Raw genomic sequence first — 19,780 nt, forward strand, 5'->3', positions numbered from 1 at the left:
TTCTTGTACATAGTTGACTTGTAATTTTAGGTTCGTTGACTCGCGCGTTGATGCTCGGTTTATGTCTCGGCTCCGGATTTTCGAACGTCTTTTCGTATGCTTAGATATCTTGTACTTTGCATTTCGCGACTTGTACTTTTATCAATATTTAGACGTTGATCATCAATAAATTAAACCACTTGGATTGTAACTTGTACGTTTGAGCATTTTGGACGTTTGCGTCTTCAAATATTCGTTTTCTTCTTTTGTCTTCGCACTTATTTATTTAAACGAATATTACATAAAAATAGAATAATTACAACTAAAAACTTTACATATTGGGATGATATTGCGACTAAATATATGTTCATTTGGAGAACTATCAATGCTGTCCGGATTTGTTTCTTATAGTTTTGGGGTATGTCAGTTTATGTTACATTCATATTTCATTTATGCACATAATCAAGTCATTTACAATGGCGTGCTGACTTTCCAAACCACTTGCATTCAGTCGTAAACAATTGGACAAAAAAAAAAAAATTTGACCGAATGGTTGGCGTTCAACAAAGACTTCTCTAAAGGTCGACTCCTTACTTACGTTTATATATTTGTTATTCTATATTGTGATAATAATGAGTCACAAAGATCAGCTCTCTGTATTTCATCAAATAGATTCCGCTATTGATATTTAATCTTCAGGTTATAAATAATCGTCCTAATAGTATTTGGTTGATATCATTGTATTATAACGATTAAGCAACTTCGGTAATTAAGAATATGTAATTTATAGGGTGTGATATGTTTTCCCAAGATCATGGTTCCCTTATGCGGATATACGGTTTAGTGATTTCTTCATATTTATCTATTTGAAGTATTTAGTGGTATTTCAAATGTTCATGCTTTTGTTTATATATGAGTTGAAATGTCTCGTTCATATCGATTATAAACGTTTCATATTAATTGGTTTCGTTGCGAGGTTTTGACCTCTATATGAGACATTTTTCAAAGACTGCATTCGATTTTTAAAACAAACCATAACCTTTAATTTATCGATAAAGGTTTAAAAGACATAGCGTAGATTACCAAATAATGGTAATCTAAAGTACAACGTTTACATACGACCATTACATAATGGGTTACGATAATATATTACAACAATTTATTTTCCGAATGCAGTTTTTCTTTAAACATTATCATACAAGCATGCTGACTCCAAATTTTGTCCTTAATTTAGCATGCAACAGCGAAAGCTCTTAAAAATCACCTGAGAATAAACATGCTTAAACGTCAACAAAAATGTTGGTGAGTTACAGGTTTAGCCTATATGTATATCAATTTGTAATAATAGACCACAAGATTTCACTTTTCATAAACATCCATCTCATATCAGGCATTTCGCAAACTGCATAGAGATAAAAATCATTCATATGGTGAACATCTGGTAACCGACCTTAACAAGATGCATATAGAATATCCCCATCATTCCAGGACTCCTTTCGGACATGATAAATTCGAAGTACTAAAGCATCCGGTACTTTGGATGGGGCTTGTTGGGCCCAATAGATCTATCTTTAGGTTTCGCGTCAATTAGGGTGTCTGTTCCCTAATTCTTAGATTATCAGACTAAAAAGGGGCATATTCGGTTTAATAATTCAACCATAGAATGTAGTTTCACGTACTTGTGTCTATTTTCTAAAACATTTATAAAACTGCATGTATTCTCATCCCAAAAATATTAGATTTTAAAAGTGGGACTATAACTCACTTTCACAGATTATCAATTCGTCGAGAATTAGACTTGGCCACGGGTCAATTCACGAACCTATAACAAATATATATACATATATATTAAAGCATGATCGAAATATATTAACAACATTTTTATTACGTTTTAACGATTTAAATTTGTTAAGTTAACAGTCCAACGTTAGTAGTCCACAATTAGTTGTCCACAGTTAGTAGTACATAAATAAGTCAATATATATTATCTCGAATCAATCCACGACCCAGTGTATACAAGTCTCAGACTCGATCACAACTCAAGGTATATATATTATTTTAGAATCAACCTCAACCCTGTATATATAACTCGAGTATTACCGCATATAGAGTGTCTATGGTTATTCCAAATAATATATATAGATGACTTCGATATGATATGTCAAAACATTGTATACGTGTCTATGGTCTATCAAGATTACATAATATATATTTGAATACATGTATAATACATTATAAGTTAGTTAAGTTATGGTTAGTATAGATTTGTTATAAAATTTTCGTAGCTAAACTAGTAAATCTAACCAATTTTGTTTTACCCATAATTTCTTCGTTATAAATCCGTTTTGAGTGAATCAAGTTGCTATGCTTTCATAATGAACTGAAATTTATGAAACTAAACAGAAAAAATATAAGTTTATAGTCGGAAATACAGGTTACAAGTCATTTTTGAAAGAGGTAGTCATTTCCGTCGAAAGAACGACATCTTGATGACCATTTTGAAAAACATACTTCCACATTGAGTTTAACCATGATTTTTGGATATAGTATCATGTTCATATGAAATATCATTTTTCCAGAAAAAAAATTTCAAATTCAAAGATTAAGATAGTTTTTATTTTTCCAATCCAAAACAGCCCCCGGTTTTACTACAACGGTGTATGTCCGGTTTTACGGTGTTCTTCGTGTTTCCAGGTTGTAAATCATTAAGTTAGCATATCATATAGATATAGAATATGTATTTAGTTGATTTTAAAAGTTAAGTTAGAAGGATTAACTTTGTTTGCGAACAAGTTTAGAATCAACTAAACTACGTTCTAGTGATTACAAGTTATAATCTTCGAATAAAATAGTTTTATATATAAGAATCGAATGATGTTATGAACATCATTTCTACCTCACGTATAGTAGGTAAACCTACTGGAAATGACAAGAAATGATCTAGAGCTTCAAAGGATCTTGGATGGCTTGAAAGTTCTTGAAGTAGAATCATGACACGAAAACAAGTTCAAGTAAGATTACTACTTGAATTAAGATAGTTATAGTTATAGAAATTTAATCAAAGTTTGAATATGAATATTACCTCGAATAAGAAAGATAACCTACTGTAAATAAAAAAGGTTTCTTAAAGTCTTCAGAAAAATCCCAAAATTTTAAATTAACTAAATTTATTTATTTTGGTCATTATGGTATAAAATTCGATCATTAACTATTAAATAAAAATTACATTAATTATTCACTCCTAACCCCAAGTAAAATATGAAAAGTTTTAGAATTCAACAAATAGTTCCTAAATACATTTTTTAATAAGCCTAAAATTTATAAAACCCATTTTCAGATCACCGTTTATTTTAAAATCACATAAGTTCGTTTCTAACTTGATTAATAACTATCAAAATGACAAACGAGCACTACGAGCATTTATTAAATAAATTTTAAATCATATATATATATATATATACAGTATATATTCAATATACTTTATATATATATATATATATATATATATATATATATATAGTAATATCATATATTATTTTATTTACACAAATGAATTAGATCATATAAGTTTCTATTTCAAATTTATATATATATATTTAAAAATATATGTATTTATTTACAGATAGTGGTTCGTGAATCGTCGGGAATAGTCGAAGGTCAAATGAATTCATAACATAGTTCAAAATTTTTGAGACTCAACCTTACAGACTTTGCTTATCGTGTCGAAATCATATAAAGATTAAGGTTAAATTTGGTCAGAAATTTCTGGGTCGTCACAGTACCTATCCGTTAAAGAAATTTCGTCCTGAAATTTGATTGGGATGGTCATGGCTGACAATAAGCATGTTTTTATGACGCATACGAGTTGAAATTTAGAGTTTTATCATCCTTGAGTAATATGGACAAAACAATTCATTTATGTGAAGCGTACGAGTGAAGCTATCACAAAAGAGTGAAATGATTAAATGCAGGTTCGTTTTAACCGGTGACGTAATCACGGTTGATTTCCTGAATTCAAGGAAAGATAGAATTATCAAGATAATATGTTCTTGATATGTTTAGAGGTTAGATAGAATGTAAGAGTCGTGTAACATGGCACATGATAACGTTATGATCTGTGAATCATTATGTTCTATTAGGAACTCGGCATGACTTACTGTAATATAATCACGTTGATCAAGTGTTATTATATTATACTAACTCATGCTTCAGTTCCCAACACTACTTCAAAATCATTCATATTTTAAACTCGAAGGTTTCAGAATTTAGAACTAAACAGTTTTATTTTATGATATAACACAGATAGAGTGGAGAGATAATTAATATCGGACAAGAATATTTATGAAGATATCTTCAGAAATATTGAGGATATTTAAAATGAAATATACGATGATATCTTAGAATTTCTAATATCGATGGATGATGAAGAAGATTGTCCGTAAAAGTTTACAGTCAGAAACAAGGTATTCGTTAATAACTTCAGCAGATACTGAATCGTTTGGAATCTTTGAAGGCATGTTTAGTCTTTGTGATTTGTCCACAGCCTCCTTCATGGTTTGCTCAATCCGTTTTCCAGTTTCAACTTTTCTGAGCTTTTTCAAAATACTATTCTTTATCATCACTTTCGACTGTTAAGGTCGTTTACAGTTTTTGTTGCTTTATACAGATTTCTCAGAATTTGGAGTATTGATTCATGAACTGGGTGCTTTTCAGAATTTCAGAATGGAAGATCATAATTCTAAGAGATACATGTTATATGTATACATATAACTGTTGATGAAGAAACATTGCGTAATTCAAAATATTGATTGCTGATTTCTAGTAATTGGTATGGCAATTCTCGTTACAAGATGCAGATGAGTATATGATAGGGTTTTAATGAATATAATGATAGGGTTTTAATGAACAAATATAATGGTTTTTCGTAGAGACTCAAGCCAATGAGAAATGAAATTGCTGGTAAGTTTACTGCTAATGTGGTGGGATCTAAATGATTCCCCGGTAATGATGATGAAGGGTAATCTTTATAATAAGGTTTATTCGAATGAAAAATTGAAGCTGATTTGTTGGAGTTGTGACAAAATTGGCTACTTTGGAAAGGAATTTCAATGTTATTTTCGGTAATAACAATGCCAAAGGAGCTAGCACAGATACGTGTTGAACATTTACTCAGGTTCCGAGTGTGTTCAGGTGTATAACTATATGCATTAATCTTTTCTTCCGTAGATGAAGTGCGGTTGGTTCATCCTCTTGATTGAGGTGTTTTCAAGAATCATGAAAAGTTTGAACGCAGATTGTAATCGTTAAGATACAAATGAGGTTTATGATGAAATCAAGTGGAAAACTTGAAGAAATGTTTAGTTTCATATGTTATAATCAATATTTTAATTCATTTTAATTGTCCAATGTTGGTAGTCCATAGTTAGTAGTTCAATAATTCATATATAGCTTAATATATAATATTCGAATTTAATTAATACGTATCGTGACCCATTGTATACATGTCTCAGACTCGATCACAACTCAAAGTATATATATTATTTTAGAATCAACCTCAACCTTGTATAGCTAACTCGATCATTACCGCATATAGAGTGTCTATGGTTATTCAAAATAATATATATAGATGCGTCGATATGATATGTCAAAACCTTGTATACGTGTCCCGATATTTAAAATGCGTAATTAACAGTATTTAAATGATGATAAATAAATTGCGTAAAATAAATAACAGAAATTAAATGACGATAAATAAAATTGCGAGAATTAAAATTGCGATAAATAAATGTAATAAGGAATTAACAGTTAGCTAGGAACAGTTAGCTAGGATTTTGTTAGCGTGGATTCTTAACAAAATTTCTCATAGTTAATTTGTTTGTTTCTAACAAATTTTATTTTGTAAAATGTTTTCTTCATTATGCCACTTGTTGGATTCTGATAGGTCAAAATCCGAATGTGAAATTGAATGAAAATGGTTATTCTGCGGTGAACGGATTCGTATATCTGTGGATGTAAGTAGGATAGTAAATGAATTTTGAATCAGATTGAAAGAATGTACAGTGTAACTTATTAATGTGAAATCTAAATATTTCTAGGGTATTACCTACCCGTTAAAATATTTTCACCATTAACAGTCTGTACAAAAGAATTTTTAATTACAATCTTATGAAAACATATATACATATATATTTTCTTTAGATGTAACCATGGATTTAATGAGTCAATATGATATTAAACTCATTTGATTTACCATTTGAACAAGAATATATAATCTCTAAAACATTAGAGATTACATAATCGCCATGTCGAACGAAGATAAATGATGTAGAATGATACGTAGAACGATGATTATACTCGAGGTAAAGAATGAGATGTTGAGGCATGGATTTTTGATGGTACTGGTGTTGTTATTGATGGTACTGTTGGTGTCGGTGATGTTGCTGAAGCTGGTAAATTTTGCACCATATTCTCCAAATTGATTACTCGAGCGCGAAGTTCGTTGACTTCTTCTATTATTCCGGGATGATTGTCGGTCGGAACGAGCGGATGAATAAGGTTTAGAATTGTTGATAGAATATAATCGTGTCGAGCTACTCTGAAAATGAGGCTGAAAATGGTGTTTCGGATAAGTTCGTCGGTAATAGGGATAGCATCGGGTCGGGTTTGGTCAGGTATAGACAATAACAAACTCGAATCCGATTAAAAAACCCACTCCCAAACCCGGTTCCATACCCGACGGGTACCCATTTATTAATTAACCGTCGGGTAACGGGTTTTCCCACGGGTAACGGGGATCCCCATTTATACATTCACCTATAACAATGTTTATGTTCAATAATAATCTAATGCCAAAAAAGTAGCATGCAAAATAGAATGTGATAAGAGAAACATGAAACAACAGAAACATCAAACTACAACAGGTCAGAACAAAAGGTCTTAACAAAAATCTAAAAGTTGACAAGTTTAATAATCTAAAACATAGAATGATAACAAAACAAAAAAAAAAAGCAACAGCAGCTCAAAAGGTGACAAGTTTAATAATCTAAAACATAGAATCATAACAAAACAACAGCTCAAACATCTCCCTGTGTTGTGTCCAACTTTTCTTTTCAGCACCAACTTTTATTTTGAATCAACACTCAACCATCAACTACTGCATCAGCCATCAACTCATCATAGTCATAGTTAACCGTTTGACAATACGCTTCAGACTCCTTGCAACATGTGGCTGTAGATAGAATATAATTGAACATTGTTAATATATCTACATATAAAATAATAAACATGATCAAAAGAATTATTACCTCTTATTTCAGCTAACAACCAACTTTGCGCACACATTAGTGCTTCTAATGTATCTGGATGAAGGCGACTACGATGGAGGCTCACTAATCTGCCACTTGTGCTAAAAGAAGATTCAGAAGCAACAGTTGTTATCGGAATTGCTAATATATCACGAGCTATTTTTTTGAAGATTTGGGTACTTCACGCCATTTGTTTTCCACCAAGCTAGTATATCAAGATCCATTCCCGGTGGACACACTTTCTCTTCAAGGTAATGGTCAAGCTCCAATTTGATACTTCCTGAAACATTCAAAGCAAAATGTAAATGTTTATCAAATATATTCTTTAAAGATATCAATGGACATAAAATCTGAATTCAAGTCATAAAATGAACCTGATGTGGTATCCTCCGCCATATACGATGAATAATCATCAAACAACCCACCTGATCCCGTGTTTTTATTATTTGACATTGGGTTAACGTGGTTGCCTGCATTATTATATGCATCTTCTTGGTAGTGTTCGAATAATTCATACATAAAGACCTTATGTACATCAATTTTAGCCTTTACGTCTTCCATATTACTATAGAGTCTCGGAAAAGAATACTCCATAATGTTCAACTTATAACGAGGATCTAAAATAGCCGCAACTCCCATAAACCCGTGAATAACATTCCAGTACTTATCATACTTTGAAATCATCTTCATAGCCATGTCCCTTATTATCTTCTCTTCGTCTTCACTCCATTGGTTCAATGCATATTTAATTTCATATATAGACTTGACAAATAAATTTGCCGTGGGATATTTATCACCAGAAAACAACAGTGTCACATCATAAAATACCTTCAACTTCTTGCAAATAATATTAGCTAGCTCCCAATCTTTCTCTGATGGCAAAGTATTATAAAGAGCATCCTGAGTCTTAAGACGTCTAAAAACACTCTTATAAATAATAGCAACGTTCAACATCAAGTATGTCGAATTCCAACGGGTTCTACAGTCGAGGCACAACTTCTTTGATGACTGAATATCTAAGTGACACGATGCTTCCTCAAACTTCTCTATTCTTTTAGCAGAAGCTGTCCAAAAACTCACTATCTCCGATTCTTTCTATCCCATCACCAATTACGGATAAACCAACTTGAACAATTAAATTCAGAATGTGGGCACAACAACGCATATGAAATAATCTACCCTTCAAAATAAGAGACTCCAAAGATAGTTTTCCTAGTAATTTCTCAATCAACAAATCATTAGTTGTACAATTATCAACAGTTACTGTTGATATTTTCCTATCTATGTTCCAATCACACAATGTTTCATATAATACATCAGCAAGAACTTCAGCCGTATGAGGAGATGGAACATAAATAAACCTAGTAAAGAAATCAAATGAGCAGTAACATGAGATTAAGTGAGATTTAGACGTAACATCAAACTAGTAACAACAAACAGTAACATCAAACTAGTAACAACATTACAGCAAACAGTAACAACAAACTTTACCTCATTATTCTACTTTGCATATTCCATTTCGCATTAATGAAATGAGCAGTGACAGCCATAAAACCTTTTTCTGATTGTTTGAAGTCCACATGTCGGTCGTTATTGCGATTCTACTTGCATTATTCTCCAAGATCCTTGATTAAAGGAACACTTAAATTAGTATACTAGTATATACAATGTAAGTTTTAAAAATAATTAAACAATTAATTCATAATACCTCATTGTTTTCGTCTTTTCATACTCAAAAATCTTCAATATCTCTTTTTTAAGGGTATTTCGACATGGTACCTTAAAAAAAGGTTGAAGGCCATTCACAAACTTTCGAAACCCTTGATGTTCAACCATAACAAGTGGATATTCGTGTAGAATCACCATCTCTGCCAAATCTCTAGTTGACTTTTCTTTATCAAAGTTATTGTACGAAAGATTAGAGTGTCCGCTCGTGGAGCTTTGATTTATTGATAATACCGTCTGCCGAATATCCCTATTATTTTGCGCTTTACATTTTTCCATGTGAACAAGTAAATGCGTTATCCCACTTGTGCTTTTTCCAGTTAGAAACTTACGACAATGTTTACATTGTGCCTTAAGTTCACCATTCACAATTTTTCTATCAAAATGTTCCCAGGCAGGTGAAGTTAGCTTCCTTTTCCTCGTACCATTATCTTCTTGATTGATGTTCAATTTTTCATGTTGTGATTCATTTGTGCTCATACCTTGAGTGTTATCAGCATCTCCTTGAGTGTTTGAAGTGTTACCATCTTCACTTGAAACACCATGTGTTCTTTCTGCATCCATTTATCTGGAAAAAATGATTCAAAAGACATGTTATTAGTTAACTAAAAAAGAAAACATAACGATAAATCATGTACGAAACAAAAAACAAGTTAATTTTAAGAGTTAGAATCTCGTGAGATCTACAACAGTAACAAAAAAAAGTTGATGGGACTAAACATCTTTGTAGACCAACAAAAAAATGGAACTTCTATCAATGAACAAAAAATGGAACTACTATCAACTAACAATCTATGAATATCTGCATAATTGCATAATAATGATGGTAAACATACATGTATCTAACATAACATATAGTGAAGAATTTGTAACTTTTAGCATCATATTCATATGAAATCAACAATATAATTACCTATACAAATCGATGTGAAGTCGCAGCTTTGAATATCGAAGATTTGGAAGCGGGAACTTCTTGATTAGGACTTGTTGAATATAGATGATTTGGAGTGGAGGATGAATTTGATAGTTTTTTATGACTATATAACCCATTGATTATTGAATTTAATTGGTGTAGATTTGGGGATTTCTTGAACAAACGCGTTAGGTAAATTGGCAATTGAGAAAAATTAGGGATCAAAAGGAATGAAGATTGAAGAGTGTATTGCAATCGAGAGAAATTAGGGATCGACCTAATACTCTCCATCTAAAATCTAAAATTTAGAAATTTTGTTAAATTAAATGATATTTACGGAGTACTTGTTAAGTAATATAATAATTAATAAATATATATGTATATATAGATAACGGATCGGGTAAATGGACCGGGTAAATGAATCGAGTATACGGGTCGGGTAAATGAGTTTTTAATAAAAACCAAACCCGAACCCGAATTCGGAAAAAAAATTAAATCTATAACCATACCCGAACCATACCCGGTCCAATGATATCGGGTTTTGGGTTTAACCATCGGGTACGGGTATTTTTGCCATCCCTAGCCGGTAAGTGCTTCAGGTTAATTGCCAAGAGGGCAATTTGGTTGGTGGAAAGGATCGCTTTCTTCGCATCTCCATTGATTAAGTCGACTACGAACCCATCCCCAACTCATCCAGAATAGATGATGGTTGATTGGTTGATCCATTTCCGTTAAACTGCTTTCGGAGCTTGAGTGGAACTTCATATCGGAATCCGAGGGACTTGAACTAGTGGCGAGTTCCATTTCGTACGATTGAATAAAGGATTTTTTGATATGAAATGATTTTCGGCTATTGGATGGTTTTCTAATTATATAGACTATCTATATATATAGAATAAAAGATTTCGTAAATTACGGAGGAATTTGCGGAATATGTCGGGCAAAGTTTACAGTAACAGATACGCTAAGATATGAATTTTTGTATGTACACAATTCATGCAATCTAGGCAGTAAGACATGTCTAGATTAAGAATGATAAGCAAGTGATTCCCTAAGATTGATATGCAGGTAATTTTCGACACGAAATGATAAGCAAAACTTTTGACATGCAGACACGGTCGAAGTCCAGACCCACTAATGCATCTATACAACGATCAGTTAGACACACTAATGCAAGACCTGGTTCGCTAAGACCACTACTCTGATACCATCTATAACGACCCGTCCTAATCCATCTGGACAAATACATTACATTTGGTTACATCACGAGGTATTTGACCTCTATATGATACATTTTACAAACATTGCATTCGTTTTTAAAAGACAAACTTTCATTACAACAAAAGTTGATGGCATGCATATCATTTCATAATATATCCAACTATAATTGACTTAATAATAATCTTGATGAACTCAACGACTCGAATGCAGCGTCTTTTGAAATATGCCATGAATGACTCCAAGTAATATCTTTAAAATGAGTAAATGCACAGTGGAAGATTTCTTTCATACCTGAGAATAAACATGCTTTCAAGTGTCAACCAAAAGGTTGGTGAGTTCATTAGTTTATCATAAACATTTATTTCCATCATTTTAATAGACCACAAGATTTTCAATTCCATTTCTCATAAATATACGTCCCATACATAGAGACAAAAATCATTCATATGGATTGAACACCTGGTAATCGACATTCACAAGATGCGTATAGAATATCCCCATCATTCCGGGACTCCCTTCGGACATGATAAATTTCGAAGTACTAAAGCATCCGGTACTTTGGATGGGGCTTGTTGGGCCCGATAGATCTATCTTTAGGATTCGCGTCAATTAGGGTGTCTGTTCCCTAATTCTTAGATTACTAGATTAAAAGGGGGCATATTCTATTTCGATCATTCAACCATATAATGTAGTTTCAATTACTTGTGTCTATTTTATAAAACAGTTATAAAAGCAACACATGTATTCTCAGTTCCAAAAATATATTGCAAAAGCATTTAAAAATGGAGCAAATTGTAACATCCCGCATTTTTCCGTTAAATTTATTTTAACGCCGTATTTTTTTTAGATAATACCTTTTGTTATCTAAATTCGCGTCTTTCGTTAACTAACATTCGTGATATTTCCGTTATTTGATTATAACATCACTCGTTTACTCTAGCGTTTTAAAATATTCGTTTGGTTAATTCACACACCCCTTTCAAAATTGAGGGACCGAAGTTGTCAAGTGGGCAAACTAGTTGACTAGGTCAACTAGTCAACCCACTCTTTCCACCATTCATTTCCATCCATCTCCTACTTCCTTTTTCTCTCTAGTCAACAAGAACATTAACTTCAACCAACTTACTAATTCATTATCTAAATCGGATTTAGCAAGCAAACATCAAAACAAATTACATATTTGAAATCCTCTCTTCATCCTCTTCGATTTGGTACAAATTTCATAGCTTGGGGTAACGTTTCTAAAAATACTAGATTTCTCTAAATTCATTTTATATACTTGAAATGGTGTTAGTTAGTATCTATGGCTCAAGTATAACATGAATATATGTTTTGTTTACTCGATTTGTTGTTTTGGAGTAACTAGCATGAACTTGAAAATGGGTGTACTTAATCTTTGATTTTGGATGAGTTAATGTTGTTAAATTGTTAAAGTTAATGTTTTAATTGTGTTACTAGTATCACTAGCTTCGTTTTGATGCATAGGTTGATTAAGAAAACTTCAAACACATGATTATTGATTTTTGTGAATTTTAGTTAGGGTTTGATAGACTTAAAACAAACTTTTGATGTTTTGAATGCCATGAAATGTTATTAGCAAGTGTTTAGTTGTAATTTATATTTAAATACCTTCAAAATGGCATATCATATGTGTGAATTAGATTCCCGAGTCAAGAAATGCGTTTTATGAACTTGAAACGTTGATTTTGAACGTTTAATGATCATTTATTGAGGTTTTCTTTATTGTTAATGATGGAATTGATTTATGAAGTGTGTTTAGTTGTATTCCTCTTTAAATTACCTTTCCAACGATATAAGATACGTGTTTTGAATGTTAACGAGTCAAAAGTTATGGTTGTTTGAAGTTGAAAACGTCTAAGTGATAAACTGCCCCAGAATGGCTGATACAGATGCAGATGCGGCGCATCTGCCTCAGATGCGGCGCATCTGAGGCAGACTGCCCAAAAATGTCATTTTTCGTTTAATTCTAGCTATGTTATGCACCTCCGATTGATATGAAACTTGGCTAACATTTCTAAGCTTAGAAAAATAGTTCGGGACCCGAACCGAACGTGTTGACTTTTTCGTTGACTTTGACCAAGTTTGACTTTTAGTCAAACTAAACCAAACGTTTATGCAATCGTTCTACCATGCTTTTATACTTGATTCTTGCATGAAACTTGACAACGTGATTCACATGCTATACTAATAGAGTCGTAACGAGCCATAGGACTAATTGAACACATTTCGCCCGACCTTGTGTCGTAACCGATTAATTGATACAACTTACTTGTTTAGATCAAGGCTAAGCAACTTTAATGCACACGTTTACTTTGTGAAGTACATTTATACTCGTGCACTCGAGGTGAGATCATAGTCCCACCTTTTCAACAACTTTTTATACTTTTAAATTGTAGGCTGAGAAACATATACTTTGTTACATTTTGTACTACTTACTTTTATACTTTGAACACAAGTATGATGAAACAAACATTCCACAGTGAATTAGAACAAAAATCCTCAATTCGATTATCATTAGTTACACTTGCAGGGTGTAAGCGAGAACTTATATTGTGTGGCCATACGGGTTTGACAAACCCTCATTTCAGACGGTTCGCTACCGTCTACGGATGAAATATATTTTTGAGAAATAGTGTATGTTCTAACACTATTGTGATGGGGTTCTATGAAAGGATACGTTAAGTCTTGATAATTGGGTGCTCGCGAACAATACTTTTGGAATGCAAACGATTTTGATAATCAACATTATGGGAATACTAAATCTTGTGGTTCAAAAACAAGGTTTATTACAAACACCTATGATTTCACCAACGTTTTTCGTTGACAGTTTTCTATATGTTTCTCAGGTTCATACATGGCTATTTGATACATGCTTTCACATACACTCATACTTGCTTGGGGTCAAGCATACATGCATACACTCTGATTTCTTGCTTGGAGTCAAGCATACATACATGCATACGCTAGTGATAGCACCTTTGGATTCAAACATATTGTTTACATACTTATGCTATTTATAGCAACCGTGACTTTCAACTTATATTATGTCGCAAATTTATTTCATTTATACATTATACTTTTGTAAACTTAAACTTGTTGTCGATCCGTTTGGTAAACTAAACTTTGTAAGTCTTGTACTTTTCAAATGAATGCGACATAATTTTGGTCAAACGAGTCTCATATAGGGACTACGATCACGTAACGGGACCTAAGTTAGCGGCGCCGTCAATGACAATTTTGTCGGGTCGTTACAGATGGTATCAGAGCGTTGGTTGTAGGGATCTAGGATGTGCATTAGTGTGTCTGACAGAGTCGTTAGGACGTATTAGTGAATCTAGACTACAACCGGATAGTTAACCATTGCATTCTGACTTGCATTTGCTATAGATAGCACTTACTTGACTACTTGTGCATTATACTTGAATCATTCTTAGGCAAACTTCATAATGGTACCAAACTTTCATTATACGAATCCGTTTTCTACCACTTTCGGGTAACACACGTAAACTTAAGATTCATACACGTAAGGACGACGATGACTTCATTAGTCATACTTGTTCGGGAACTCTGTCTTCCAAATTGTTATTCGCTACCGTTTCAACTTACTATCGGTGTCACACCGGTGTTCCTTTCTATCTACCACTTCTTGTTACTACCATCACTACTCTAGGTGAGTATCGTCATCACTATTTATTACTACAGTTGCGTACTGTTCGTTATCATGATTCGTTACACTTCTCGTACCGGAATACATTATTGTTTGACTTGAACCGCATTGACGTGAACAATCATTTATACATTTCTCTCGGGGAACGCTTCTTTAGAGTTGCACTAATTCTTTCGATTCAATACGAGTCACGTTAGAGACGTCGTTACACTTTGTTCATTTTAGATCTTCACGATTGCACGAACTTGATTCTATTGAGTAATGTGGGAATGGAGGTATGAGTTAGCATAATATAACGACACTCGATCAACGTGGTTATATTATGGTAAGTCATACCAAAGTTCTAATGACACGTGATGGTGATTGGACTCGATCAACCTAATCACCACCATGTGCCATGTACACGACTTCATTTTTCTTGTTTGAACATCCGAAAACTTCGAGAATACTGATAACAACTATACCCGGGACACATCGTCGATTATTGTCGAACCATATTTATGCTTCCGAATGAATGACAAATTTCTTTCGACTTCAACCATATGTTACACGTGTACACTATCTTATTTTCGCGCAATTTTATCGACGAACTACAATATGCTTGATATTCTCACATCGAGATGGAAATTTCTCTCGCCTTACACTCGTACTTTCGTTTAAGGAAATCTTTATTCTAAATTCTCAATGGAGAGAGAGACTCTTCACATTATACTAGTATTCGCCACGAGGGTGAATAGTCCTAACGAACGTTTTCAGAACCCGATAAGAAACTTGCTCTAACAAACATTTTCGGAAATCGATAAATCTTCCGCGGCGCGAAAATTCTTGAGAAACAAAAACTTGTTCAAAATATATCTTTAGGAGATATACTTCGTTTCGGATCGAGATCCTCGTTTCACTTCTAGATTTCGGAGTGCCTTACAAAAAGTCTCGGGACCACGTTTAGACATAAGTACCGCGTGTCAACCACAAACCGACGAACAAAGCAAATGTATGATTCGAACCTTGGGAACTATAATACGAATTTGTGTTATCAACTTCAAATTTATTTGAGAAAAGTATTTTCCTTTAGCCGAATTCTCTTACTACAATAATTTTCATTCGAGTATTAACGCCACACCTTTCGAAGCTTTATATGGCCGCAAATGTTGTTCTACTATTTGTTGGGCCAACGTAGGCAACAATCAAACCACCAGAATCGAACTCATTCATGAAATAACCGTTAAGATCATTCAAATCCAAGAGAGGCCCAAGACGATCCGTGGTCGCCAAAAGAGCCATGCAAATGTTAGACGTAAACCTCTCGAATTCCAAGTGGGAAACCGCGTAATGTTAATAGTCGCACCTTGAGGAGGTGTAATCCATTTCGGGAAACGTAGGAAGCTAAATCCGCGATACATTAATCCTTTTGAAATCTTGGGGCATATTGGACCCGTTACTTACTGTTTCGAATTCCCAATTCAAACAAATTCCATTCACCCTACATTCTGTGTATCAAACTTAAAGACGTGTCTTGCGAAACAAGAACTTGTTATCCTCTTCGATGAACTTACTATCGATGATAAACTTCATTTCCTAGGAGGACTGGTTGAAACTATGAATCGTGAAACCAAATTTTGAAACCACGTAAAAATCTCGACTGTCGAAATTCGTTGAAATGCCCAAGGAAGTACCTTCACTTATTCCTTAGTCTTTAGTCTTAGTCTTAGTCTTAGTCTTAGTCTTAGTCCTTAGTCCTTAGCCCTTAGTCTTAGTCCTTAGTCCATAGTCTTTGTCCTTAGTCTTTGTCTTAGTCCTTAGTCCATAGTCTTAGTCCTTAGTCTTAGTCTTAGTCCTTAGTCTTAGTCTTAGTCATAGTCTTAGTCCTTAGTCGTTAGTCCTTAATCATTAGTCTTAGTCTTAGTCCTTAGTCTTAGTCTAGTTTTAGTCCTTAGTCCTTAGTCTTAGTCCTTAGGTTTAGTCCTTAGTCTTAGTCTTAGTCTTAGTCTTAATCTAAGTTTTAGAATTAGTCTTAGTCTTAGTCTTAATCTTAATCTTTAGTCTTTAGTCTTAGTCTTAGCCTTAGTCCTTAGTCTGAGTCCTTAGTCTGAGTCCTTAGTCCTTAGTCTTAGTCCTTAGTTTTAGAACTTAATCTTAGTCCTTTGTCCTTAGTCTTAGTCTTAGTCCTTAGTCTTAGTCTTAGTCTTAGTCCTTAGTCCTTAGTCTTAGTCTTAGTCTTAGTCCTTAGTCTTAGTCTTAGTCTTAATCTTTAGTCTTTAGTCTTAGTTCTTAGTCCTTAGTCCTTAGTCTTAGTCCTTAGTCCTTAGTCTTAGTCTTAGTCCTTAGTCTTATTCCTTAGTCTTAGTCTTAGTCTTAGTCTTAGTCTTAGTCCTTAGTCTTAGTCCTTAGTCCTTAGTCCTAGTCTTAGTCTTAGTTCTTAGTCCTTAGTCTTAGTCCTTTGTCCTTAGTCCTTAGTCTTAGTCTTAGTCCTTTGTCCTTAGTCTTAGTCCTTAGTCTTTGTCTTTGTCTTAGTCTTTGTTGTAGAGACCCGTCCTAATCCGTCCGGACGAAGTCCGTATCGATTATAAACGATTCACAATAGTTGAATTCATCGCGAGGTACTTGACCTCTATATGATACATTTTACAAACATTGCATTCGTTTTGAAAAGACAAACTTTCGTTACATCGAAAGTTGACAGGCATGTATAGCATTTCATAATATAATTGACTTAATAATAATCTTGATGAACTCAACGACTCGAATGCAACGTCTTTTGAAATATGTCATGAATGACTCCAAGTAATATCTTTAAAATGAGCAAATGCACAGCGAAAGATTTCTTTCGTACCTGAGAATAAACATGCTTTCAAGTGTCAACCAAAAGGTTGGTGAGTTCATTAGTTTAACATAAATAAACATTTCCAACATTTTAATAGACCACAAAATTTTCATTTCCAGTTCTCATAAACATACGTCCCATGCATAGAGACAAAAATATCATTCATATGGATTGAACACCTGGTAATCGACATTCACAATATACATATAAGAATATCCCCATCATTCCGGGATCCTCCTTCGAACATGATATAAATTTCGAAGTACTAAAGCATCCGGTACTTTGGATGGGGCTTGTTAGGCCCGATAGATCTATCTTTAGGATTCGCATCAATTAGGGAGTCTGTTCCCTAATTCTTAGATTACCAGACTTAATAAAAAGGGGCATATTCGGTTTAATAATCCAGCCATAGAATGTAGTTTTAAGTACTTGTGTCTATTTCGTAAAACAGTTATAAAAGCAGCGCATGTATTCTCAGTCCCAAAAATATATATTGCAAAAGCATTTAAAAAGGGAATAATGAAACTCACCTAATGTATTTTGTAGTAAAAATACATATGACTATATCGAACAACAGAACAATGCAGGGTTGGCCTCGGATTCACGAACCTATATCATTTGTATATTTATTAAATGAATCCATGTAAACAGTTCAAAATTTTTAGTGACTCAACATTACAGACTTCGCTTATCGTGTCGGAAACATTTACAGATTAAGTTTAAATTTTGGTCGAAAATTCCCGGGTCATCACAGTACCTACCCGTTAAAGAAATTTCGCCCCGAAATTTGAGTGAGGTGGTCATGGTTAACAATAAAAATGTTTCATGATGAATATGAGTTGATAAATAGAGTTTTATTATCATTGAATAATATGGATAAAATAATTCGATTAATCGAAGCGTATGAATGAAGTTATCACAAAAGATCGAGATGAAGAAATGGAGATTTTCCATAACTTTTGACGTAGTCGCGATTGAATTCCGGAATTCAAGGGATTTAAAGAAAATCTTCGAAATCTAAAAGATTTGATTCTTCGGCGAGTAAGGAAATTAAGATCTCTATAATTAATTACGGTGATCTGCCTCGATTACTCTGTCTGATATTTCCATTATAAATTAAACTTCTTCCATTCCGTTACATTTACCATTCCTATATCAAATCCCCAAATTCAAAAGTTTATGAAAAGGCTAAATTCAGTTCTGATCCTTGTCCTTATCCTTACTATCACAATGATCGTTCTTCTTTTCCAACTCCCACCTGAAGAATCTGTTTATTTCTATTATGCTCTAGTGATTATTATATTTATAATCCTCCCGTGTCTTTATATTGCTATACGTACTAATATCCACGGTTTGTAATTTCTGGGTTGTTGAGTTTTATGTCTTCCCTTTTATTTCAATGTCCCTGCTTCTGTCTCCTATAATCATTGTCATCCACAGTTAATGCCCTCTCTTATTTGTTGCGATTTATACCCTCTTTCTATTTCGGAGCTTCATGCTTTTGTTTACTTTTCGCAAGTAACGGTCCAGAATTCATAGATATGGAGTTTCGAATTATCACAACATACAAGGTAGAAAGGAAAGGTAGTAGCACAATTTATTTTGTCAAATTACCCGAATCGCTGAGAATAGAACTATCAAGAATATATTTTCTTGATATGTTCAGAAGTTAAGCAGAATGAAAGAGTTATGTAACATGGCACATGATGACGTTATAATCTGTGAATCATCATGTTCCATTTAGAAACTCAGCATGACTTACTGTAATATAATCACGTTGATCAAGTATCATTATATTATACTAACTCATGCATCAGTTCCTAACATTACTTCAATAGCATTCATATTTTAAGCTTGAAAGTTTACAGAATATAGAAACTAATAGTTTCTATATGATGTAACACTGATAGTATGAAGAGATTAATGATTTCAGATAAGAATAGTTATGAAAATATCTTCAGAAATATGGAGGATATTTATAATGAAAGATAAGATAATATCTTTGAATATCTAATATCAGGAGATGATAGAAACTATTGTCTGCAAGGGTTTAGAGTAAGAAGCAAGATATTCACTAAAGATTTCAACGGATCTAGATTTATCTGGGTTCTATGAATTTAGGGTATGTT

General features: G+C 33.3%; 1 protein-coding gene across 1 annotated transcript; it reads right to left on the reverse strand.

Annotated features, from left to right (window-relative positions):
• Positions 1 to 7,118: 7,118 nt before the first annotated feature.
• On the reverse strand, positions 7,119 to 9,572 carry LOC139899800 (zinc finger BED domain-containing protein RICESLEEPER 2-like). Its single transcript, XM_071882635.1, has 6 exons — positions 8,992 to 9,572; positions 8,548 to 8,644; positions 7,658 to 8,378; positions 7,464 to 7,563; positions 7,284 to 7,384; positions 7,119 to 7,207 (listed from the first exon to the last, which is right to left on the reverse strand). Exons 1-6 carry the CDS (start codon positions 9,570 to 9,572, stop codon positions 7,119 to 7,121), a joined length of 1,689 nt encoding a protein of 562 aa, XP_071738736.1.
• Positions 9,573 to 19,780: the final 10,208 nt, after the last annotated feature.

Source organism: Rutidosis leptorrhynchoides, chromosome 3 (genome assembly GCF_046630445.1).
Source record: "Rutidosis leptorrhynchoides isolate AG116_Rl617_1_P2 chromosome 3, CSIRO_AGI_Rlap_v1, whole genome shotgun sequence".
NCBI classification, from domain to species: domain Eukaryota; kingdom Viridiplantae; phylum Streptophyta; class Magnoliopsida; order Asterales; family Asteraceae; genus Rutidosis; species Rutidosis leptorrhynchoides.